General features: G+C 46.9%; 1 protein-coding gene across 2 annotated transcripts in view; it reads left to right on the top strand.

Annotated features, from left to right (window-relative positions):
* Positions 1-23,047, top strand: part of LOC137425860 (uncharacterized) — a 473,741-nt gene that overhangs the window by 442,130 nt on the left and 8,564 nt on the right. For both annotated transcript variants that reach the window (XM_078775806.1, XM_078775807.1), the window contains one exon: positions 58-899. In XM_078775806.1, the coding sequence (XP_078631932.1) occupies positions 58-899 (842 nt within the window). The remainder of the gene's footprint in view (positions 1-57; positions 900-23,047) is intronic.

Genomic DNA, 23,047 nt, shown 5'->3' on the forward strand with positions numbered 1-23,047 from the left:
TCTGTATCTCATTCCACCCCCCCCCCCCCCCCCTCCATCTACACATTTCCCCTCCAGGTCTCCATAGTCCCACAGCTGACCGCTTGCCTTTGTTCTCGCCTAAACCAATGACTTTGTCCCCAACACGCCATTCATTCGAGGACAACAGTACATGCTGTCCTTCTGCACTCCCCGATCCAGTTTCACCATATCACACTCTCTCAAGACTCAAGGATGATGGTCGACCTGCATCTCCAAGCTGTGCTGAAGATCCTGATCACATGGATATGAATAACTTGAATGGACTTGAATTTGCTGATGTAGATAAGCTAGAACCACATGAGCTGAATGAAAAAAACTCTCCAGAAGAAGTGCAGGAGACTGATGGAGCGATTCCTTGTGTGGAGCTACCAGTCCTACCGCTGGAATTTGATTCCAATGAGCTGTTTGCCCAAAGCACACCCAGTAGTACAACTCATATCCCAAGGAGGGAAGAGACAGAGCAGACAACCTCATCGAGTTACACCAGCCTCCTGGTGAATGTGGCATCTGAAGGAGCAACAACTGACATAACTGAAGATACGGGAAACAGCAGTATCAGTGAGAGGTATAAGGAAACAGTGGAGGCCCTGATGTCACCAGATGAACAATTATTAGGATCATGGTTTGTGCCAATGCCTGAGCCAGAATCGACTTTCCAAGAACCTTTGAAAAACCACCAAGATTCAAAACCTAAGCTACCAGAGCAAGATGAGAGAAGCATGTCGTTGGATATGAGTGGGGAAAAGGAGCCTGGTGGAGGATGGTGTACAGAAAGGCCAGGGTTCAAAGAAGATCCATGGGATGAATTAGAACATGTATTTCTACTCCCAACCAGCGAAGTTGAGATGGGAGTACCTGCTGAGATTTCAAACACACAGGTAGGTCATTGTTGTGATAAAACTTACCGGCATTTTTGTATGAATAGACTTGGTAAGCAGTTTAAACTGCTGGATAAGTGAGCTACATTGTCGGTACTTTAAATGTGAGGTGGAGGTGGGGTGGCGATTATGCAATTGAAAGCCCAGTACTATGTATATACCATATATATATAGTTTTAAATGTATATATATATGTTAGAACTGGAAAAAAAATTCTTTTATTTGCTGACAAGAAATATACAGTGACTAGTGGGGTCACCCGTGGGAATCCCACGGGCATGGACGTTTGTGACATTTCGACATATTGAGTTAGATGCTGCACCTGCACATTCAGTTTCACAAAATGGTTACTGCCAATTTATCAGATGCACAAATAATGTCATCTACACAATGTGTTTACTTCTGATAACATGTGAATGCATCTGCACGATGGGAAATACAGTTTGAAATTTGTTATTACATCTCATGTAAAATGTGACTTCAAGAGCTCAAATCCTCTCCGTCCCACATCACGCACACGGGGGAGAGTGGGTCACACACACACACACACACACACACACACACACACACACACACACACACACACACACACACCCTTTTTGAATGTATAAATACACACATATATACACACACACACACACATACACATACAGAAACAGACACACACATATATACACATACACATACACACACATGTATATATGCACACACATGCACACACATGCACACACATGCACACACATACACACACACACACATCCACACATACGCACACACATATACACATATACACATATATATATATATACACACACACACACACACACACCGACACACATATACACACACACACACAGTATATATATTGTTACAGACGCGGTTGTGGATGTTGGTTTACCGAGCGGTTTGGTATGACCGCGTCTGCACAGTTTACCCGATTATACTCGAACGTTGGCCGAGTCGTGCTACGCTAAATCAATTGAGGAAAGGACACAACGGCTGGGTTAAATGACACGACACCAGGGGTACAGTTCTCAAGACCTCCGGAGGAGGTTATAATATTTCGGAACGTTGAGATTACAAGGACAAGAGGGACAGCATAGGAAGGTGGGCACTTAATCACGGTCTTATAGTAGCCCCGACAGACCACAGATAAACAGGACAAAACTGACTCACACAGGGATTGATGGCAAGGAAGGGCAGGTAGTCGAGGCTCAAGGTGCACCTTGGCTCAGGGGCAGAATCGACCCGGTCCGGTCCAGAGATGCGGCAGGTCTCTCAGCGCTCGGAGGTGGCGACTTCTCTTTCCAAGCTGGGGGCGCATCTCTCGTCACGTCCGGTAAGTGGCTGCGTATATCCAGCGGGGAGTGACACGCCCTCGGCTCGTTAGCTCCGCCCCAGATGGAATCGGCCCGCCGCTTCTTATTGGGTGCTGGGGGTTACCGGGCTCCGCCCTTGACGAGGGGCCGACAGTCAGCCCCTTCGTGGTAACCCCGCCGGAGCACCTGGGCAATGGCGGCTAACCAAGCCGGAGTGAGGACGCACACTCCCCGCGCGCTGTTGTTGTTGTAGTTGTTGTTGTTGTTGTGGTTTCATGAGATGATGGGAGGATGCGGAGATGAGGTTGTGGGGAGGTATTGGGAGGTCCTAAACTCACTACTGGTGCCATACAATCACATTCTGGTGCAACGAAGAGTCAGAATTAATGGAAACGAGTCCTTAACTGACATAGACTAAGAATAACTAGCAAGATGTCCTATAGTTGTCTACGTGAGATGCGGTGAACCTGGGCACGACATTTAATGGGGGAAAAAGGGGAAGGTCGGTTCTACAGAGTGTTGTTTACAGACAATGGGACTAGGGAATGGGGGATTGGGGAGTATTGGGGAAATAGGGGAATATTTACAAGCGGATATGGATGGAGGCCAAATCCCATATCCGCAACATTGCACCCTTCTCTACCTCGGGGCGTCCCGACCCGATAAATCTTTACCTACGTTAGTGTGGCACTCAGATGTAGTTCCCTCTACTATTAACTCTACCCTGAGTGCGACAGTTTTACAGATGTTCACAAATGAGTAAATATGTCCCCCTGCGACGTTGCACCCTTCTCCTCACAGAAACACACCCACAGGATAACCGAATCGCGGAAAGAATTCGCAAACTAAACATACAGCCGGTAGGGAGCATTATTTACACAAGACTACGCTGATATTTACACTACGATCCAGGACCTGTTTTTTGGAGGAACACATGCAGATGTTATGCATAGAGAGAGCACGCATGCCAGCATCGATACACCAACCCACGAGTGCTCTGTGGCCTTACGGCCTTTAATAATGTGCAGAGCACCCCGTTCAAGCACCAAAAGCACCACCCCATAACACAGTCAGCACCATCCGGTGCACCAATAAAGCGTTCATAAATCACCGGTGGTGTCGCAGCCGGCCGATGTTCTGCCGCTGGTCTTGCCTTGGAGCCCACTTGGTGTTCTGGCTTCCTTCAAAAATAAAGAAAGGCGCCAACCGCGTCCATTTCTTTATTGTGGCCGTCAGGGGGCCAACTATTCGTGGTTCACCTGTCTGGCATAGGTGCCACGTTGACCCATAGGTCCATCAACGGGTGGTGCTTGCCCGCAAAAGAACTGCGGTCCATGGTGGGCGGCCACAAACATTGCGTTCCATATGGTGTATCGATCCCGGCAGCAAGCAGCGAAAGTGCAGGCCCACAACTGCGGAGCCAGCACCTCTCTCTCCTCTCTCTCTGCCCCAAAGCCAGATCCTCGGAGGTGGGAGACAAAAGAAGAAGACAAGTGAGTAAGGTGGTAAGGGCGCAAAAGTGCACGCAATACAAGATGATGCACACTGGGGGCACATGGGAACCAGGTGAGACAGGTACGTTCCTACCGTACGCCCCCCCCCCCCCACCAGGTAACCTACATTGCCCCTCCCTTACCCCTTACTGTTTCCACAAAACACAACACTACCCATAAACGTCTACTTTACAAATCAACAAACGTCCCTACTGTCTTCCCCGTTCCTCCCATAAACCAAATTCGTCTTCTCTCCCTCCTAACCAATCAAATTTGCCATTTTCAACTCTCATCACAATTTGCCATCTCCAACTCAACATCAAAATTTGCCATCACCAATTCATCATCAGTCCCTCCTAAGGAGGGAGAGATGGAATCACCCCAATGTCTCATCCACGTCGTGATGCGTCTCACAAATCCAAACAGCAATTCTTATTTCCTGCACACAGAACAAAGAAAACACAGGTGTGGAGTCATCATCATCACCACAGGTAAGTGGCTGCGTATGGTGCGACAGGTTCATCAATCCTAACTATTTCCTAAATGACTTCAACAACTTTACATTACCCGGGGTCTTTCTCCTGCCAAACCATTGGCCCTCTTACACTATGGGTTCTAAAAACCAATTCCCATTGACCAAACTGTGGTGCTTTTCAATTTGGGGCCTCACTCCCCCGATTCATCTCTCGGTGCCCTCGTACAATTTCTGGGCTGCGACGTGTAGCTCTCCTAGCCGGTCTACCCACCTGCACACCTCCACCACTGCAGTTGCCTCCGAGCTTACCTGCTCCTTACCCTAACCTAACTACCTGGGGAAGGCCCTCTGGCGCTCTCCCCACTCGGTGCCCTCTCTGGCACTGGGCTACCCGGGTCCGTCCTCCGGATCCTCGGGCCCCACTGACACTAACGGCTCCCAGAGCCCACCTGCGGCCTCACCTGGCCGACATCCTCACAGTGGTGGAGTGCCCAAACCAACTACACACACTAACAGGCTACACGCCCAGCCATTTCCACAACACTAATGCACCCATCCGCAATACCATTCTGCAACCGCACCACAAATGCCAATATCTAACCACAATTTACCTATACCCTCTACCTAACACTTACACTACCCGTCCCGGGTACTCGTGAAAGGGGTCCACTCTTCCCCCATCCACACCTTCGCACCATGCACACCACTCCGTACCACTTACTCCAACTCTCTCCACACCACTCATTCTCTGCTCCATATATTCCACACACCTGTACTTGCACACCTGTGCTCTCACACCTGGTGCCACCTGCACCCTTCTCTCCCCAAGCGCATTCGCGCTGATCCACAACACTCACTACTCATCCACTGCTCCACACACCTGTCCAGTTCTCACACACACGGCATCATCTCATCTAACTACCCCCCTCTGAAACTTGCGCTTCCCAGTCGTCCCTTTAACCTATTGCGCTCCCTCGTCATTATCATCCACACTAAACTACCTGCGTCCCCACTACAGGTATCAGTCACTAACTAAACTTAACGTCACCTAATGTCATCTTCGCTAGATCCCTAACAATATAACCTAACCCACCCGGGCTAGTTTTCACTGCCATACACCCCATAATCTATAGCTCCTTTGCCCCCCCTTTTGTGAGGGATGACAGAGTTGCCATCCCACCACATCGGGCATCTCCCACTACCAATTTTGCACATCAAATTTCAACAAATCAAAAATTTGCCAATCACTACCCATCATCTGCCAATCATTACTGCCAATCCTTTGCCAATCATCAAATTTTGTTTTTCTCTAATTTTGGGTCCAAAACACTAACCTCATCACACAGTCTACTCATAGATGCCTCTCGGTGCGCCAATTCCTGTCCAAAGCCCGGCTTCGTAAAGCCGGGCAATGAATGCGGGTTGTTTGGTGCCAGCGGCTGGATACGTCCCGCATTCGGTGCAGGGAAGGAGGTTTACCCGGGCCGAGATCCCACGCACCATCTCGGCGTGGAGCCATCCAATGTCCCGATCTCGACCTGCCGGCACGTCTCAACAAAACGTGGTCGCCATGACGACCCTTCCTATCCAGCTGCCCGCTCCGCCTAGTGGAGCACGGACGCGGCCGTTCAAAGCGAGGCCCGGCACGCACCGAGGGCCCGATTCGGCTATAAGTCGTTCTAAACTCTAACCCGTTTAACGTCGATGCTTCACCTGCATGCTTACACCCCGCAGCCCGTTCCTTGCTCACACACCCAGTTGTGCCCATGCTCCTCGTACCTTTCCTTACACACCCAGGTACACTCATTCCACTCACAGCCTTGGTCACACACCTGACCACCGAACACTTTGGCACACATTCGTTGGTCGCACACCTCACCAACACACCTCTTCGCGCCCCCTCCTCGGTCACCTCCTCTGTGACAATCACAGGTGTGCTCTCATTCGCACACCCAACCACGTGCCTCACTACCAATTCCAGCGTGCATTCCCACTCACGCTCTACCATTCCAGGTGTGCATCCTTCCATTCCAGGTGTACATCCTCGCTCACCTGTCACAACCAACTCACGCTCCTTGTCACTCTCACTACTCTCACCACCACTCTTGACAACGCACTCACCCTTACTCTTGACAGCGCACTCTTTCCCCATGCACCTGTCCGTTACACACCTTTCTCGCGCACACTCTCCCGTTACACCCTCTGTAACACTCACCACAGGTGTGCATTCTTCCTTACTTTTGACAGCGCACTCTTTCCCCATGCACCTGTCCGTCACACACCTTTCTCGCGCACACTCTCCCGTCACACCCTCTGTAACACTTACCACACCGCGCTTCCATGTGCTCCCTCGCACACACGCTACGACCGACTCACTCTCGCCAGCACCCTCCCTCCTTGGCACGCACTTTTTCCTCACACACCCCAGAGTCGGACTTTCTCGCACACCTCCTTTTTCGCACACCAGACCTGTCGCACACTTCACCAACGGTCTCTCACGAACCCCCGGGTCCATCTCGACCCCCAAGCTTCTTAAATCCCCTGGCGCATCATACGCACGACCATATTGGTCACCACTTACACCGGGTCCTCTTCCTCTTCGCTTCTCCTCCATCACCTGCGAATCCCTCATCCGGTTAATGAGCACATCATCACGATCCAAACACAGACTTTGGACCAATTCTTTTATCTCCTCTTTTATCTCTTTCTTATCCCCTCTCCGTCGCTTCTTAATTTCGCTCACCCCTTCTTCCACTTCTTCTAATTTCTGTTTCACCTCTTTTATTTCCCGGTACGTCTCCTCAAGCTCGTCCTCCAAGGCTACCTTGACCGTTTCCAGGTGCGTCCTCACCTGCCGGTCCTTCGTCTCCATTACCTCTATCACCTCGTCCAACCTCGTTGTCAGTCCCTCACGTACCATCTGACATTCCCTCTTTGTCGCTACCAAGTCATTTTTTAGGTCATTTTGTGTCGCCTTTAACCCTCCTAATACCGCAGTGTTCCTTTGAACCTGCTCCGTTAGTCCTTTTTGTCCCTCCGTCAGCTGCTCCACCTCCTGCGTCAGGTCCTCTATGCCCCCTTGTAACTTTACAGTCCCCTTTCTCACCTCCTTCTCCATGTGCTCCTTACAGTGCCTCACCTCCTCGCGCACTCCTCCGACCTCCTCACTCACACCTCTTCTGATCTCCTCTCCCATCACTTGCATCTCCTGCCCAGATGCCACCCTCATCTGCTCCATTTCCTCCCTGTGAGCATCCAGTTTAGTTTCTACCCCCATTCTGACCCCCTCTATCTGCTGCCCCATTTGTTTAACTTCCCTTTCCGCTTGGTCCCTCATGTCCCTCAATTTGCCTTCCATACTGTTTTCTAACCCCTCTAACCCATTTTTCACTCCCTCTATCTGATTCTCCTGGGCAGCCATTCTATTTTCTACCCCCGTTAACCCCTCCTGTATTTCCCCTAATCTATTGTCTAATTTCCCAAATTTCTTGTCTAATCCCTTAAAATTATTGTCTAACCCCTCACCGGTACCCCTCGCTTCGTCCCTCATTACCCCCATTTGGCCCTCTAATCGCTCACTATCAGCCCTCATTTGCTCACTCTGAGCATCCATCCGATTCCCCATTACCCCCATTTGGTTTCCCAAGTCACTCCTCAGGTCTTCACTTGTCTGGACCATGAGCGCCTTTATTTGTTCCATAAATAGGCCCCAATCCATCGGCGGCGCTGCTACGGTCACGGGCGCGGCTAAATTTGGCGCCACAATAACCATGTGTGCGAGGCCGCCATTTTGTGCGTCTGCTACCCTTACTGCTTCGCTCTCCTCATGTCCCTCAATTTGGTCCTGGATCGACCCTGCCTCACTCTCCTCTACCGGAACCCAGCCGTCTTGGTCTGCCATAGCGCGACTTTCAAAATTCGGGTTTTTATTTTCGTAAAACAAAATCAAATTTCGCCGTTATAATTTCGAGCGCGTGAAACGCGCTCCGGATCGAATCCCACTTCCCTTACACCAAATGTTACCCTAATGGTACAATTGGTGTACCAAAATTTGGGCCTAACAAATTTAGTCCCAGGTCCGAATCCAACTCCTCGACACCAAATGTTACAGACGCGGTTTTGGATGTTGGTTTACCGAGCGGTTTGGTATGACCGCGTCTGCACAGTTTACCCGATTATACTCGAACGTTGGCCGAGTCGCGCTACGCTAAATCAATTGAGGAAAGGACACAACGGCTGGGTTAAATGACACGACACCAGGGGTACAGTTCTCAAGACCTCCGGAGGAGGTTATAATATTTCGGAACGTTGAGATTACAAGGACAAGAGGGACAGCATAGGAAGGTGGGCACTTAATCACGGTCTTATAGTAGCCCCGACAGACCACAGATAAACAGGACAAAACTGACTCACACAGGGATTGATGGCAAGGAAGGGCAGGTAGTCGAGGCTCAAGGTGCACCTTGGCTCAGGGGCAGAATCGACCCGGTCCGGTCCAGAGATGCGGGAGGTCTCTCAGCGCTCGGAGGTGGCGACTTCTCTTTCCAAGCTGGGGCGCATCTCTCGTCACGTCCGGTAAGTGGCTGCGTATATCCAGCGGGGAGTGACACGCCCTCGGCTCGTTACCTCCGCCCCAGATGGAATCGGCCCGCCGCTTCTTATTGGGTGCTGGGGGTTACCGGGCTCCGCCCTTGACGAGGGGCCGACAGTCAGCCCCTTCGTGGTAACCCCGCCGGAGCACCTGGGCAATGGCGGCTAACCAAGCCGGAGTGAGGACGCACACTCCCCGCGCGCTGTTGTTGTAGTTGTTGTTGTTGTTGTGGTTTCATGAGATGATGGGAGGATGCGGAGATGAGGTTGTGGGGAGGTATTGGGAGGTCCTAAACTCACTACTGGTGCCATACAATCACATTCTGGTGCAACGAAGAGTCAGAATTAATGGAAACGAGTCCTTAACTGACATAGACTAAGAATAACTAGCAAGATGTCCTATAGTTGTCTACGTGAGATGCGGTGAACCTGGGCACGACATTTAATGGGGGAAAAAGGGGAAGGTCGGTTCTACAGAGTGTTGTTTACAGACAATGGGACTAGGGAATGGGGGATTGGGGATAGTTGGGGAGTATTGGGAAATAGGGGAATATTTACAAGCGGATATGGATGGAGGCCAGAATCCCATATCCGCAACAATATATATATATATATATATATTATATATATATTATATATATATATATATATATATATATATATATATATATATATATATACTATATATATATATATATACACACATATATATATATAGTATATATATATACACACATATATATATATATACACACATATATATATATATACATATATATATATATACATATATAGTATATATACTATTTATTTATATATATATTTATTTAATATATGTAGTATATATATAGTATTATATACTATATATATATATATATATATATATATATACATATATATATATATATACATATATATATATATATATATATATATATATATATATATATAGATATATATATATATATATATATATATATATATATATATATATATATATATATATATAGATATATATAGATATATATATATTGTTACGGTTTTTAGAACCTCCCTCACTCCCTCACTCTCTTCAATCCCACTCCACCCTCCAGGTCTTTAAAACAGCTGTTCACCACCATCTCTTATCTTCCCCCATCCAAAACCTTGATCTTTTCTACCCCCGCTAATTTCACCCCAATTACACTTTTTTGAAATACCAACTTCTGTCCTGGAAGTCCTTGGTGTCCTTGTGTTTTATACTTCTCCCACCCCCCCCCCCCCTTCCCATGCCTCCTCCCCCCAAGCCCTCTCCCTCCCACACATCTCGCTGCTCTCAAATGTTGTGTTTGTGTGCTTCCCCTTCTCTCCCCATCTTGTCTTCCGCTCCCTCTTTTGATATATTTTGTTTGTCTGGTTGATTTGTTTGTGAAGTAAATGTTAGCTCTTTCACGAGCCTCGATTCAGTATCCAAAAAAAAAAAAAAAAAAAAAACCTTCACTTTGTAAATAATAAGCCTTGTAAATAATTCCCTGTAAATATCCCCATCTCCCAAAGGTCAAAGGTCGCACCCTAGCTCATCTATTTTGCAACACGTAGGATACCATAGGACCTTCTTCAGTTATCTCATTAGTATGTGTTTCAGGTAAGGTTCTGTTTCCAATAGTGTGACTCTGCGTTGCATTAATCAAATAACCTAGGCCCCTTTTCAATCCTATTCATTTTGCGGCTTTACCCTCTCCAAATTGGATTACGCGCCTCTTTGCCAGCCGCTCTCTCTCCAAGCTACGCCAGTATGCGCCCCTACAGTCGGGGCTTGTCCCTCCCAATTCTATTACGCGCCTTTTGTTAGCAGCGTTCGCTGCCTCGCTGAGCTTCCGCCCAAGCGCCGCCATTGAATACGCGGTCGGCTCGAGGAAAGATGGGGCAGAGCCACGTGATGAGGTGTGGCCTCGTCCACGAGCCATCGAGGGCGGGGCTGGTGAGCCCTCACAAACCTATCAGGGCTGAGGTGGGATGGCCTGGTAAGGGCATGGCTGGAGCTTCCAGGGGGTTCGCTGGCTTGCCCATATAAACGCGGACGCAAAGCCCTCTGAAGGACTGCGCAGGGAGCCACCATTGATTAAGGACTGCGAGGGAGCTCGACTATTGAAAGGACTTACGCAACAGCGCTCGTGTGAAAGGACTGCGCGAGGGGATGGCTGAAGGCGCGTATGAACAGAGAGAGAGAGAGAGAGAGACACAGAGACAGAGACAGAGACAGAGACAGAGACAGACAGAGAGACAGGCAGGCAGGCAGCAGGCGGACATATTACATACGCAGCATCCCAGTCCCCGGCTATATCTAAAAGGTCCGGTCGTGCGCCAACGCCACGCGAAGCTGCCGGCCGTTCTTTGCCGTGGTACGAGTCAACACCCGAGCCGGACTCAAGTGAACCTGGAGCCGGACCTCGACGCCTGCCATCTGCATGAACCTTCTCTTCCTTCCTACCACTACCCTTTCGTGTAAGTCCGTTTGTGTTGTCCTGGGCATGTTAATTTAAGACTGTATAAGCTTGCCCTCTATCCTTTTGCTCCTCTTGTACATGGCTTTCTTTCGTTTCCTCTTTTATTGTACAGCGTAGTAATAAATCATATTTGTTCTTCCCTTTACTTTGGTTTCCTCTCGTCCGACCGTCTTCATGATTTCCCCAATTGAGTACCTGTGGCACGATCAGAACTGCTCAGAATCGGGTTATCGTCCATTGCCTGGGGTGGTTTCTGTGTGACTTTTATGTGCCCTAAGTTTCTCTTCATATTATTGAAGTAGACCATGTGGGACATCAAAAAAGTGAGGGTGGACATCTGGGAGCCTGGTCGGATTTGAGAAAATGACGTCACAATATCAAGCTTTTGCGTTCATGAGGCAACCAAAAATTTGGGGTAGGGGAAAGTAAAATGCTTATAACGCCACAACCATACATGATATAACTGCAAACTACCATTCAAAATATTTGTTTTTATTCACTCTACATGTGACAATATGTAATTATCTGATTATTATGCAAATTTGCTGTCCAGAGGTCAAAAGGTCATGGAAATCGGGGGTTGCTTAAAATCTGACCCACCGGAAGAAAATGTGAGTTACAGGCTGCCTGTACTACTTGAGAATGTTTGCTGGCTGTCAGAGGTTGCCAAGACATATCTCTATCACATGATATGCATTGTATAAGAATTAACCCTTTTGTAACGTAAACATCAACTTTGATAAATAGTGCTATTTCAGACATGTCAGAAATTCCAGTTTTTCCATCGTCTAAGTGTACATTATTCATACCATACAGGTTGGTGATTGTTTTGTAAACTTCTTTTAGATTATTACTATACATATCAGCAGAAGACCCAGAGGAAATGACTTCTTGCTATTTCTGACAACGATGAACCATTTAACCCTTTTATTTCAGTTGTTTTAAAATGGGCAGAGGTTGAGTCCTCTATTTCTAGTCAGTTCTCATTATCTCCAGTCATTTGAGGCTTCTTTGGATTCCCACAATAGAGTAGTTCCACGTGGTTCTGTTTGAGGGCACCACCACCGATTCTAGTATTGACAGCTTGGTGGCAGCACTGTATAAGTGCATTTCTTCGTGGGTGAAAGTGAAAGTAAAAATTGAATCAACATTACAATCTTCAATTTGACAGACAGTTCTCATGTTTTAACGCACAGACTACTTGTGGTAGGTGTTTTTATCTACAGAAAGGCTTAAACAAAATCAGTAGTATAATCAGCCTTCACGACACACCAGTGCACACAATCACACATGCATACCCCATCAAGTACAGGAATGTAAACAGGCTCGCAAATGGTCGAGCAGTAACGCCGCCTGCCCAACGCAAGACTAACTAAACGTCTGTCCGATCTTCATTATCCCAATAGCATGTTTATCACCAGACAGCTTTCAGAGGGCTGAAAGTTGATTTATCCTGCCAAGATGTCAGATTATGTATGCCTTTCAGGTGTGTTATGACTTACAATAATGCTGCCATCACCCACGTTCATGGAATGCCCTTCTGGTTTGTTTCAGATGAGATGCAGAACACTGGTGTCAGCTTGGTTGGTGGAGCTGGAGACAGTGAATACCTTGATCTTGATAAATGCATCATTTGCCAATCTTCGAAAGAAAAAGACCCCACAAGCACTGAACATGGGCGGAAACGAATACGTGAGGCTGCTGCAGAACGAAATGACCATGTTGCCAAAAGACTTCGCACCCTTGAAGATGAAGAATTTGTCTATCATATGGACAATCTGTGTTACAAAGCTTACACTCACAAAAAATCTTTGGAAAATATCAGTAAAGCTTCCGCCTCCATTTCTAGTGGCAGTGAAGAAGTCAGTCGTGAGGCATCATCACGCCACTCTCGCTCAACTTGACGTCATCTTCTTCGCTTTTTGCCAGCCAGGGTCTTATGTCAAAGAGCACCAAAAGTGACCTGATGAATGAGATTGCAAAGAAACATTCAATTGATGTTCTGGATGATTCAAAAGACATGCAGGTTGGGTATATAGCAGATGTCATGGCTAATGTAAGGAAGATGACTGCCGAAGAATTTACTAACTTCGGTGAATTTAGTGGAGGCATTGTAGACTACATACAGAGATCTGCAAAGGGAGCTGATCGAATAGATTATATCTTTGATTCATACTTTGACATTTCAATCAAAAACTCGGAAAGAAAGCGACGAGAAACCATCTCTCCGATTGAACTGAATGCAGTCAGTGAAGATACACCTTTACCAGTTCAGATGGAGCGGTTCTGGCCAGCTAACAGGAACAAGCATAATCTTGAGATTTTACTGCACCAGACAGCCATAAAGCACGCGCGAGAGACCCCTTCAAGCCTGAAGGTATTTGTGAGTGGCTTTTCAAGTGAATCTGTCGAAGTCCCATGTCTTTCCTGTTGTGATGGCTATTGCAGGGACATTCCAGAACTCTGCATTGATATAGAGGAAGCAGATACACGAATTATACCCCACGCCTTACATGCTGTGGAGCACGGAATACAACGACTAGTGGTGTTATCCCCAGACACTGATGTATTTGTGCTGTTGCTCTTTTACTGGGATGTACTGCATGAAAAGGGCCTTTATGAACTGTGGTTGAAAGCTGGCAGTGGAAACTCTACCAAATATATTCCAATACATTCTCTTGCGTCAGATAAAGGGCCTGACCTATGCAAAGTCCTTCCCACTGTGCATACGCTCACTGGGTGTGATTACACCAGCAAGGTTGGCACAAAGCAAGCGGCCCTTAAAGCAAACCCAGTAGACTACCTTCAAGGATTTGGTTGTAGCCAAAATGGACCTTCTGACGATGAAGTTGAGAGAGCAGAATCATATCTAGTGAAAGTCCTAAAGAATGGAACTACCTGCACAACAATGGATGAACTCAGGGATCATAATTATCACCACAGCAAAACCCCACTCGAGAAGTTGCCACCTACAAGCCATGCCATAAAGGCCCATATTCTAAGGGCATATTATGCTACATATGTGATGACATCAATTCTCTCTGCAAATACGACTGAGTTGAATCCTCTCCTATACGGATTTGAAGAGGAAGATGAACTTCTCCATCCAGATAAGGCCATCAGACCCATTCCCGAGGAATATGCTGTGCACTGTACTTGCTTGAAATGTGCGACAGAGAGATGTGCATGTCGAAAGAGTGACCTGCATTGTTGCAAGTTCTGCAAGTGCCAAGGTATGGGAGACGAGAATGTTTGCTGTAAAAATACAGCTGGTTGTATCTAAAACCAAACAGAACTCATATGTGACACTTACAGCTGCGTGGAAATGTACTCCTGGCATCTACATGTATTCCTTCTCCCATTATCAAATTGGCATGATTTGGAATAGTGACTACAGTCAGCAGTATACCTTCATTTGGATATAAAAACCTAGACTATTACTAAAACTGAGCAAATTCAGCAGTTTATTTTTGCTGAATGGACTAAGGATGTTCCGAACCCCCCCCCCCCTCCCCCCCTCTACAGGTGGTTGTTTTAGGACTTAGTGGGTTAACGACATGGGAATATTGTAAGAAATTAGTAAATTAAGTGATATTTAGGCTTAAAGAAATAAGTAGTTGGTGATAGATCATATTCATACTGATGAAAATGTTCAATTACTTTATTTTGTGGCATGTGTCTTCCGCTGCTAAGGAAAATCAGCTTTTCTGAAATAGCACCATTTATCAAAGTTGATGTTTACGTTACAAAAGGGTTAATTCTTATACAATGCATATCATGTGATAGAGATATGTCTTGGCAACCTCTGACAGCCAGCAAACATTCTCAAGTAGTACAGGCAGCCTGTAACTCACATTTTTCTTCCGGTGGGTCAGATTTTAAGCAACCCCCGATTTCCATGACCTTTTGACCTCTGGACAGCAAATTTGCATAATAATCAGATAATTACATATTGTCACATGTAGAGTGAATAAAAACAAATATTTTGAATGGTAGTTTGCAGTTATATCATGTATGGTTGTGGCGTTATAAGCATTTTAGTTTCCCATACCCCAAATTTTTGGTCGCCTCATGAACGCAAAAGCTTGATATTGTGACGTCATTTTCTCAAATCCGACCAGGCTCCCAGATGTCCACCCTCACTTTTTTGATGTCCCACATGGTCTACTTCAATAATATGAAGAGAAACTTAGGGCACATAAAAGTCACACAGAAACCACCCCAGCCCATGGACTATTAGTCTTATTGCTAACGGCTCAAATCGCGGATTGCTAAACCGCTCGGCAATTTCCATCTGTCTGTGGTTCGAGCGGAAATTATCTCCCTGCTTTGTGGAGAGATTGGCAAGCAGGTATTTGGGAGCCCATCTTGACCAATCACCCTGGCCAATTTCAACCCCGCCAAGGAGCATGTAATTTCCAGGGCTGGGGGCTCGGCCAGTGTAAAAGACAAGGGGAGTAACCCCCCCCCCCCCTTGGTAAGGGGAGCGCTGACCCCCGGATCTGCAACAATATATATACCAATCACCCTGGCCAATCTCACCCCGCAGAGGAGCGTGTAATTTCCAGGACTGGGGGATCGGCCAGTGTAAAAGACAAGGGGATTAACCCCCCCCCCCCCCTTGGTAAGGGGAGCGCCGACCCCCGGATCCGCAACAATATATATATTTGTTGTGGATCGGATTAACCCCGGATCCGCAACAATATATATATATATATTGTTGCGGATCCGGGGGTCGGCGCTCCCCTTACCAAGGGGGGGTTAATCCCCTTGTCTTTTACACTGGCCGATCCCCCAGTCCTGGAAATTACACGCTCCTCTGTGGGGTGAGATTGGCCAGGGTGATTGGTCAATGGGTTCCCAAATACCTTTGCCAATCCCTCCGCAAAGCAGGGATATAATTCCCTGCTCGGACCCGGACAAGATGGAGTTTGCCGAGCGGTTAGCAGTCCGAAATCCGAGCTGTTAACAAAAAGACTAATCCCGATTCTGAGCGGTTTTGATCGTGCCACCGGTACTCAATTGAGGAAATCACGAAAGCGATCGGATGAGAGGAAACCAGAGTAGGAAGAACAAATATGATTTATTAATTACACTAAAAGAGGAAACGAAAGGAAAAGCATGTACAAGTAGAGGAAGTAAAAGGACACAGGGCAAGCTTACACACTCTTAATTAACACGCCCAGGACAACACAAACTGACTTACACGAAAAGGTGGTGGTGGGAAGGAAGAGAAGGTTCATGCAGATGGCAGGCGTCGAGGTCCGGCTCCAAGCTCACGCTTTTGGGTTCTAGGCGAAACCCGGCAAACAGCTCCGCGTGTCGTTGGACGCGACCGGACAATTATATAGCGGGGGAAAGCTGGTATGTTGCGTACGTAATTCAAATATCTGCCGCTCTGCCGGTCAATCTCTGTGGCTCTCTCTCTCTGCCGCTCGCCTCCGTGGCCCTCTCTGGCTCATCTGCTTGTTCGTCTGCGGCTCCTCTTGGCTCATCTGCTTGTGACGTCTCCTTCGCTCTCTCTCTCTAAGTAGTCCGTGGCGGCGCTTTTATTACATGCCTCGCGTATCAAGCCGCGTCCGCTTCGCTCCGCCTACCGGTGAACACACCTCGGCCTGGATTGGTCGCGAGGGTTCATCGGTATCTCCCTTCGTGACGCGTTGATGGGGCCACGCCTATGTTCCTGGCGCTCCTCCCCCCTTCTTCTCCAACTCGACCGCATGGTCAATGGCGTCTTGAGACTAGCGCTGAGGCGGCTGCGTCTGGCAGAGGCGCGCAATACAATTTGGAGAGGGTAAAGCCGCAAAATGAATGTGATTTGGAAAAGGGGACCTCGGTTATTTGATTAATACAACGCAGAGTCAAACTATTGGGAACAGATCCTTACCTGAAACACATATTAAGGACATAACTGAAGAGGTTTCTATGGTGTCCTACGTGTTGCTTGTGGCCTATCTAGGGTGCGATCTTTGACCTTTGGGAGATGGGGATATTTACAGGAAATTATTTACAAGGCTTATTATTTACAAATGAAGGTTCTAAAAACCGTAACAATATATATATAATGTTGCGGTTCTCTACGCCACCCTTCTTCCCCTTACCAAGGGGGCATTAATCCCCTTGTCTTTACTGGGCTTGGCGGAACCGAGACTTGCAACCTCCCTCTCCCTTTGCAATATTTCCAACAATTCGACTTCAGATGTCCCCTCTGTTTACAGTAATAACACGTTGGGGCCGTTTCCCAGCGAGATTCCTGACTCGACCACTCAAACTGTCTACCAAGAGATGGCCGCACCCATGGACCCCTATGGCCTGTCCACTCCCCCTCTGACCGGTCCTCACTAACCCCCTTCTTGGGATCCCAGGTCATGCCATAATGAGCAAAACCAAGGCCTCTCTTATGGGTAAGTTCATAAGCATCTGCACCAACAGTAGCTTTTTTCAACTCACCAACCTTATGATCCGAAAGGTGTATCCTAATGTCCGAGGGGATACTGTTCCTAAACTCTTCCATCAAGATAACCTCCCTTAGATTACTATAGGTCCTATCCACTTCCACAGAACGATACCACCAATCAAAACTCATTTCCTTCTCCCTCACAAATTCAACAAATGTCTGCCCAGCCTGTCTTTTTAGGGTTTGGAACTTCTGCCGGTATGCTTCCGGAACTTGTGCCGGTATGCTTCCGGAACTTGCTCATAGGCTGACAACACAGCTCTTTTAACAGCCTCATAATTCTCCGACTGATCCTCCGACAGAGCTGAATACACTTCCTGGGCTCTCCTACGAACCCACTTTGTAGTAGCAGGGTCCAGTATTGTATGGGCCACTGGAGACGTTTGGCTATCTTTTCAAAAGACAGAAAAAACGTTTCCACCTCCTCCTCGTTAAACTTGGGAACAAGCCTAATGTTCCGAGCCACATCAAAGGAACGGGGAAGATCATTTGGACCCCCACCTGAATCTATGGAAACCGGTTGGGCCTGTCTCATCTGAATTTCTAATTTTCTTAACTCAAACTCTCATTGCCATTCTTCTTTTTCCCTTTCCTTTCTTCTTTTCGTCTTTCAAACTCTCTTTGCTTTTCTTCTTTTACTCTTTCAAACTTTCTTTGCCTTTCGTTGTCTTCTAACTTTAGTCTGAGCTGTCTTTCTTCTGATTCTATCCGGGCTAATTCCAAGGCTTCACTCCTCAACTTTACCCACAGTTCTAAACCCATGCGACTGACAATAGCCGAAACAATCTCCGCCTTTTTCATACCAGATGTCCCACTAACCCCAAGACGATCAGCTACAGCTTGTAACTCTACCTTATGTTACGGATTCGTCACTTCCGTTGTGGTGGTTTTCATCCACTGTAAACATTTTGGATTCCATGTATTATTATTGTTGTCATTTAAAGGAAATAGATATTTCTATTTTCAAAAGTTAAAAGTTAATGTTTTAAGTAAAACCGGAACAGGACGACGAAGAGGAAGAAGAGAGAAAGAAGGCGGAGGGAGTGAGTCGGACAAGAAAGCCGAGCTACTCCGAGTTCTGAAGCAAACGCTGTCGAACGGGAGTCACTCGCGAACTTTCGGGTTTCCCGGGAAAGGGATTCCTGCGACAGAGTTGTCATCGCTGTGACCGATCAACCTGCGTGTCAGGTTTTTGGCAGTGGATTCTGAGGAGAATTTTTGTCGGGCCGTTACGTCTCAAGAACGGGTCGTCGGCCATTTTGACTTGTGCGCTTCGCGCGTCGAGCAAGGTTTCTTTGCTTCGTCAGCCGTTTTCACCCCTTTCAGACGTATCTTGTGTGTGTGTGTGTGCACCGTGGCTTTTGAAGATTAATTTGCGGTTCGCCGACTGTGAGCCGTGAAAGTCCATACCCGAGGGTGTGATTTCCCAGTCGCCTGGAGGGCACCTTTGGATTTTCCAGTCGCCTTGAGCGCGCCTTTGTGCAGCTTTGGCTGTGTGACTGCACTTGCCATCCGCACGGGATTCTGGTCTCGATTGGACATCGTTCTGGCGATCGCTGGAGCGAATCAACTTTGGCTTGAAGCCGGGAATAAGAGACATTGGGGAATGTTCTTGGTTCACTCACTTGGAGCACAGTGAGTTATTTATATATTACGAAATTGATGGTACCATCATAGGACATATTGATTGTACTTTTGATTACTATTATTGTTGTACTGTTATTCTTGTGTGATCTTAATACAATATGTGTTTGTGAGTAACAATTGGGGTGGCTTCTCCATTGATCTTTGACATACAGAATAACACATTTTTCTGCCGTGACTCCTCTCGGGGCTCGGAGGTACACCGTGACCAGGGGGTCGGGGAGGAGCACGTAACACTTACGTAACAGTTCTACATCCTGCACTGATAGCCCCTTCTTCTCCACAAATTCCTTCACTTCAAAATCCATCTCATCAGCCATGATGTACGACTGCAGTAAATATAGAAGTACCAGCACCGTTAACAAAAGTCTAATTATCTGCCAATGAGAAAACCTAATAATGCGGAAAAAAACCCAAGACAGGTATCATGTAATCCAGATCCCAGATGAGCCCCAAATTTGTTACAGCCTGAAGCACACCAAGTCAAGCCTTCAATCACACCTGCTTTATTTATGGGTTATGACACTCAAAATCTATTCCGACACATAAAGAAAAAGGGAACAAAGCATGGGGAAGAGAGAGAAAAACCAGAGTAGGCCAGCACGAGAGGGTAGGAGTAGGCAGGTCAAAGAGTAGGCCCCAATGCAGGCCCAGCAGTAGGCCCCAGTGCAGGCCCAGCGGTAGGCCCCAATGCAGGCCCAGCAGTAGGCTCCAATGCAGGCCCAGCAGTAGGCCCCAATGCAGGCCCAGCAGTAGGCAAGAGTTTAATCCAAGTCAACCGTCAGGAACAGAGGTGGCCGCAGGGGTTGATCCAGCACAAGTCAACCTTCAGGTACCGAGGTGGCCGCAAGTGTTGATCCGGCACAAGTCAACCTTCAGGTACAGAGCTGGCCGCAGGGGTTGATCCGGCACAAGTCAACCTTCCGGTACAAGTCAACCTTCCGGTACAGAGGTGGCCGCAGGGGTTGATCCGGCACAAGTCAACCTTCAGGTAGAGAGAGTTCCGCTGAAACCTCTACCAGCGCACGAAAAGGCACTCCGCCGTGAGTCTTCTTCCAAAATGGCCACTCCCTCCTCTGAATCACCTTCCTGGCCCCCTCCCCTGCCCCCACAGCCAATCATAGGCTTTATACCCATGGATCAAACCACTTGGTCTAATTCACATGGGGGGGGTGGGGGGGAGGAAGAAGAAAAGAAAGGTCACAGACCATAACACTCATCAGTCAGTAGGTAAACACTGGGATCTTCTTCTCCGGAACTACACACATACTTGGCCACAACCTTCATCACCCGTGATGTACCATGATGTACCAAAGTTTGTTCACAGCATTAAAAAAATCGGGATCTAAGGGTGTCTACCGGGGTCAAAGTGGGTTCAGGTTTTAACCCCCTCCCCACCCCCCCTCCCCAAATATAGGTATTTGCTTTCTTCCCTGAAACTACACTCGCGATTTTGATGAAACTTGTCCACATAGTTCATAGTTCATCATCCATGATACAAACACTATTAGTCCTATTTTCATCAAACTTTGTAGAATTTTTGAGGACCAAGGCATCCTGAAGCCTTGCAAATCCCATCAAAAAATGGCATATTAAGTAGGTCAATTTAAATGGCAAAGGTCATTACGATTCCGGGATCGCTACTTTTGACTTCATCTCAAAAAGTATTCACCCGATTTAGATGTGACTTGGTTGGAGTCATCTTTGTATAATGCTTTCACAAGTTTGTTCAAGCCATCAGCTGATTTACATACGTTGTGGGTCATCCACACCTACCAGTGGTTATTTTTCTGTCGTGGTATTTTTACCATTGCCTTCCAGCTACTTTACAATGACAAACACATAGGATTGTTATCTATTACATAATGCAAACTGTGCATCTGTCTGTGTGTTCCGCTGTCTCCCGTTTCCGGCGGCCGCTTCCCGTACTGCGTTTGAATAGGTACGCACATTGGCAAAGCTCAACATTCAACCAGAAGAAGAGCATGATACCAAACGAGATACATTTTAATATATAAATACAACATGGAATTGATTTGTTTAACAGGTATCACCCCATGGCCAAGTGCAATTGTAATTGTCGCAGGTATATAACCAAGATGTATTATATATGCACCTAAGTAGTCGGCACGTTTTCGTTTCATGTACGTGCCCCGGGTTATTGTACACCGTACTTCCCTATTCCATCAGGCGCTGCACTACGTCATCGCCTTTGACACCCTGGCAATGTCGCATCATATGTTGTTTTTACGGTGTCGCCCATCGGGCAGGCCTAGAACAGTGTTTTTTCGTATGTATGTATGTATGTATGTATGTATGTATGTATGCATGCAGTCCCCTCAAACGTATACCAATCAGAGCTGAGAATCTGGTCACATGACAGGGTGATGTGATTCCGTCTGACGTCATTACGGCGGTGCCTCCTCCTCACTCCTCTCTTCCCTTTACTCCTCTCTCCTCACTTCCTCACTCCTTTGTAACTCCTCCCCACTCCTCTCTTCCCTTTACTCCTCTCTCCTCACTTCCTCACTCCTTTCTAACTCCTCCACACTCCTCTCTTCACTTTACTCCTCTCCCCTCACTCCTTTACAAACTCTTCCTCACCCTATATATATATATATACAGTATACATACATTTGCTCATTACTCCTGCCAGGGAGTAATGCATTCGATTGTGTCCGTCCGTGTGTGTGTGTGTGTGCGTTTGAGTGTGTGTACGTGTTTGAGTGTGTGTGTGTGTGTGTTTGAGCATGTGTGTGTGTTTGAGTGTATGTGCGTGTGTGTGTGTGCGTGTCTGTGTGTTTGAGTGTGTGTGTGTGTGTGTGTGGGAGTGTGTGTTTGAGTGTGTGTGTATGTGTGTGTGTGTGTGTGTGTGTGTTTGAGTGCGTGTGTGTGTTTGTGCGTGTGTGGGGGAGTGTGTTTGAGTGTATGTGTGTGTGTGTGAGTGTGTGTGTGTTTGAGTGTGTGTGTGTGTGTGTTTGTGTGTGTGTGTGTGCATGTGTGTGTGTGTGTTTGAGTGTGTGTTTGTGTGTGTGTGTGCGTGTTTGTGTGTGTGTGTTTGTGTGGGTGTGTGTCCAGGCCATATCTTTTTTTTTACCATTTGAGCTTTTGTATTCATATTTTCAACAAAACCTCATTATGAGAATGTGGAGAAAACTAATTAATAATTTCTTCAAAATTTCAAGGACGAAGTTGCAGTGAGTACAAATTCTAGTTTTCCATGAGCCTTGACTTTGTATTCAAAACATAGGCCTTATTAGCACATCTTTTGCGCAGCATCTGCATTAGGCGGCTAGGTTTGGTAATCACTTCTGTGTTTCTTCATGTAGGTTTTTAGCTTTTGTCATCAAATTCTCAACAATCTTCAATTTATCAGAATATGGAGAGCACTCATTCGTTAATTTAACGTTTTTTTAAGCCTCCGCTTTAGCGTTTTAAGTCACCAAAGGCATTGTTTTTCGGTTTTCCGTCCTTCCGTGCATCTGTCCAACCGTGTATCCGTCTGTCCGTGATAGATTTTTGTTACCGCGATAACTTAAGAACGGCTGTAGGGATTTAAATCAAACTTGGTACAAGTATGTATAATGATGTAATGATGTGGGCGGTGGCATAATCGGTCGATGTTGCAACATGTTTTTTTTTAGCTGATGTTTACATGAAGTTTAGTACGAGTGCAAAGGGGAC

This window comes from Myxine glutinosa, chromosome 4 (genome assembly GCF_964187855.1).
Source record: "Myxine glutinosa chromosome 4, kmMyxGlut1.1, whole genome shotgun sequence".
NCBI classification, from domain to species: Eukaryota; Metazoa; Chordata; class Myxini; order Myxiniformes; family Myxinidae; genus Myxine; species Myxine glutinosa.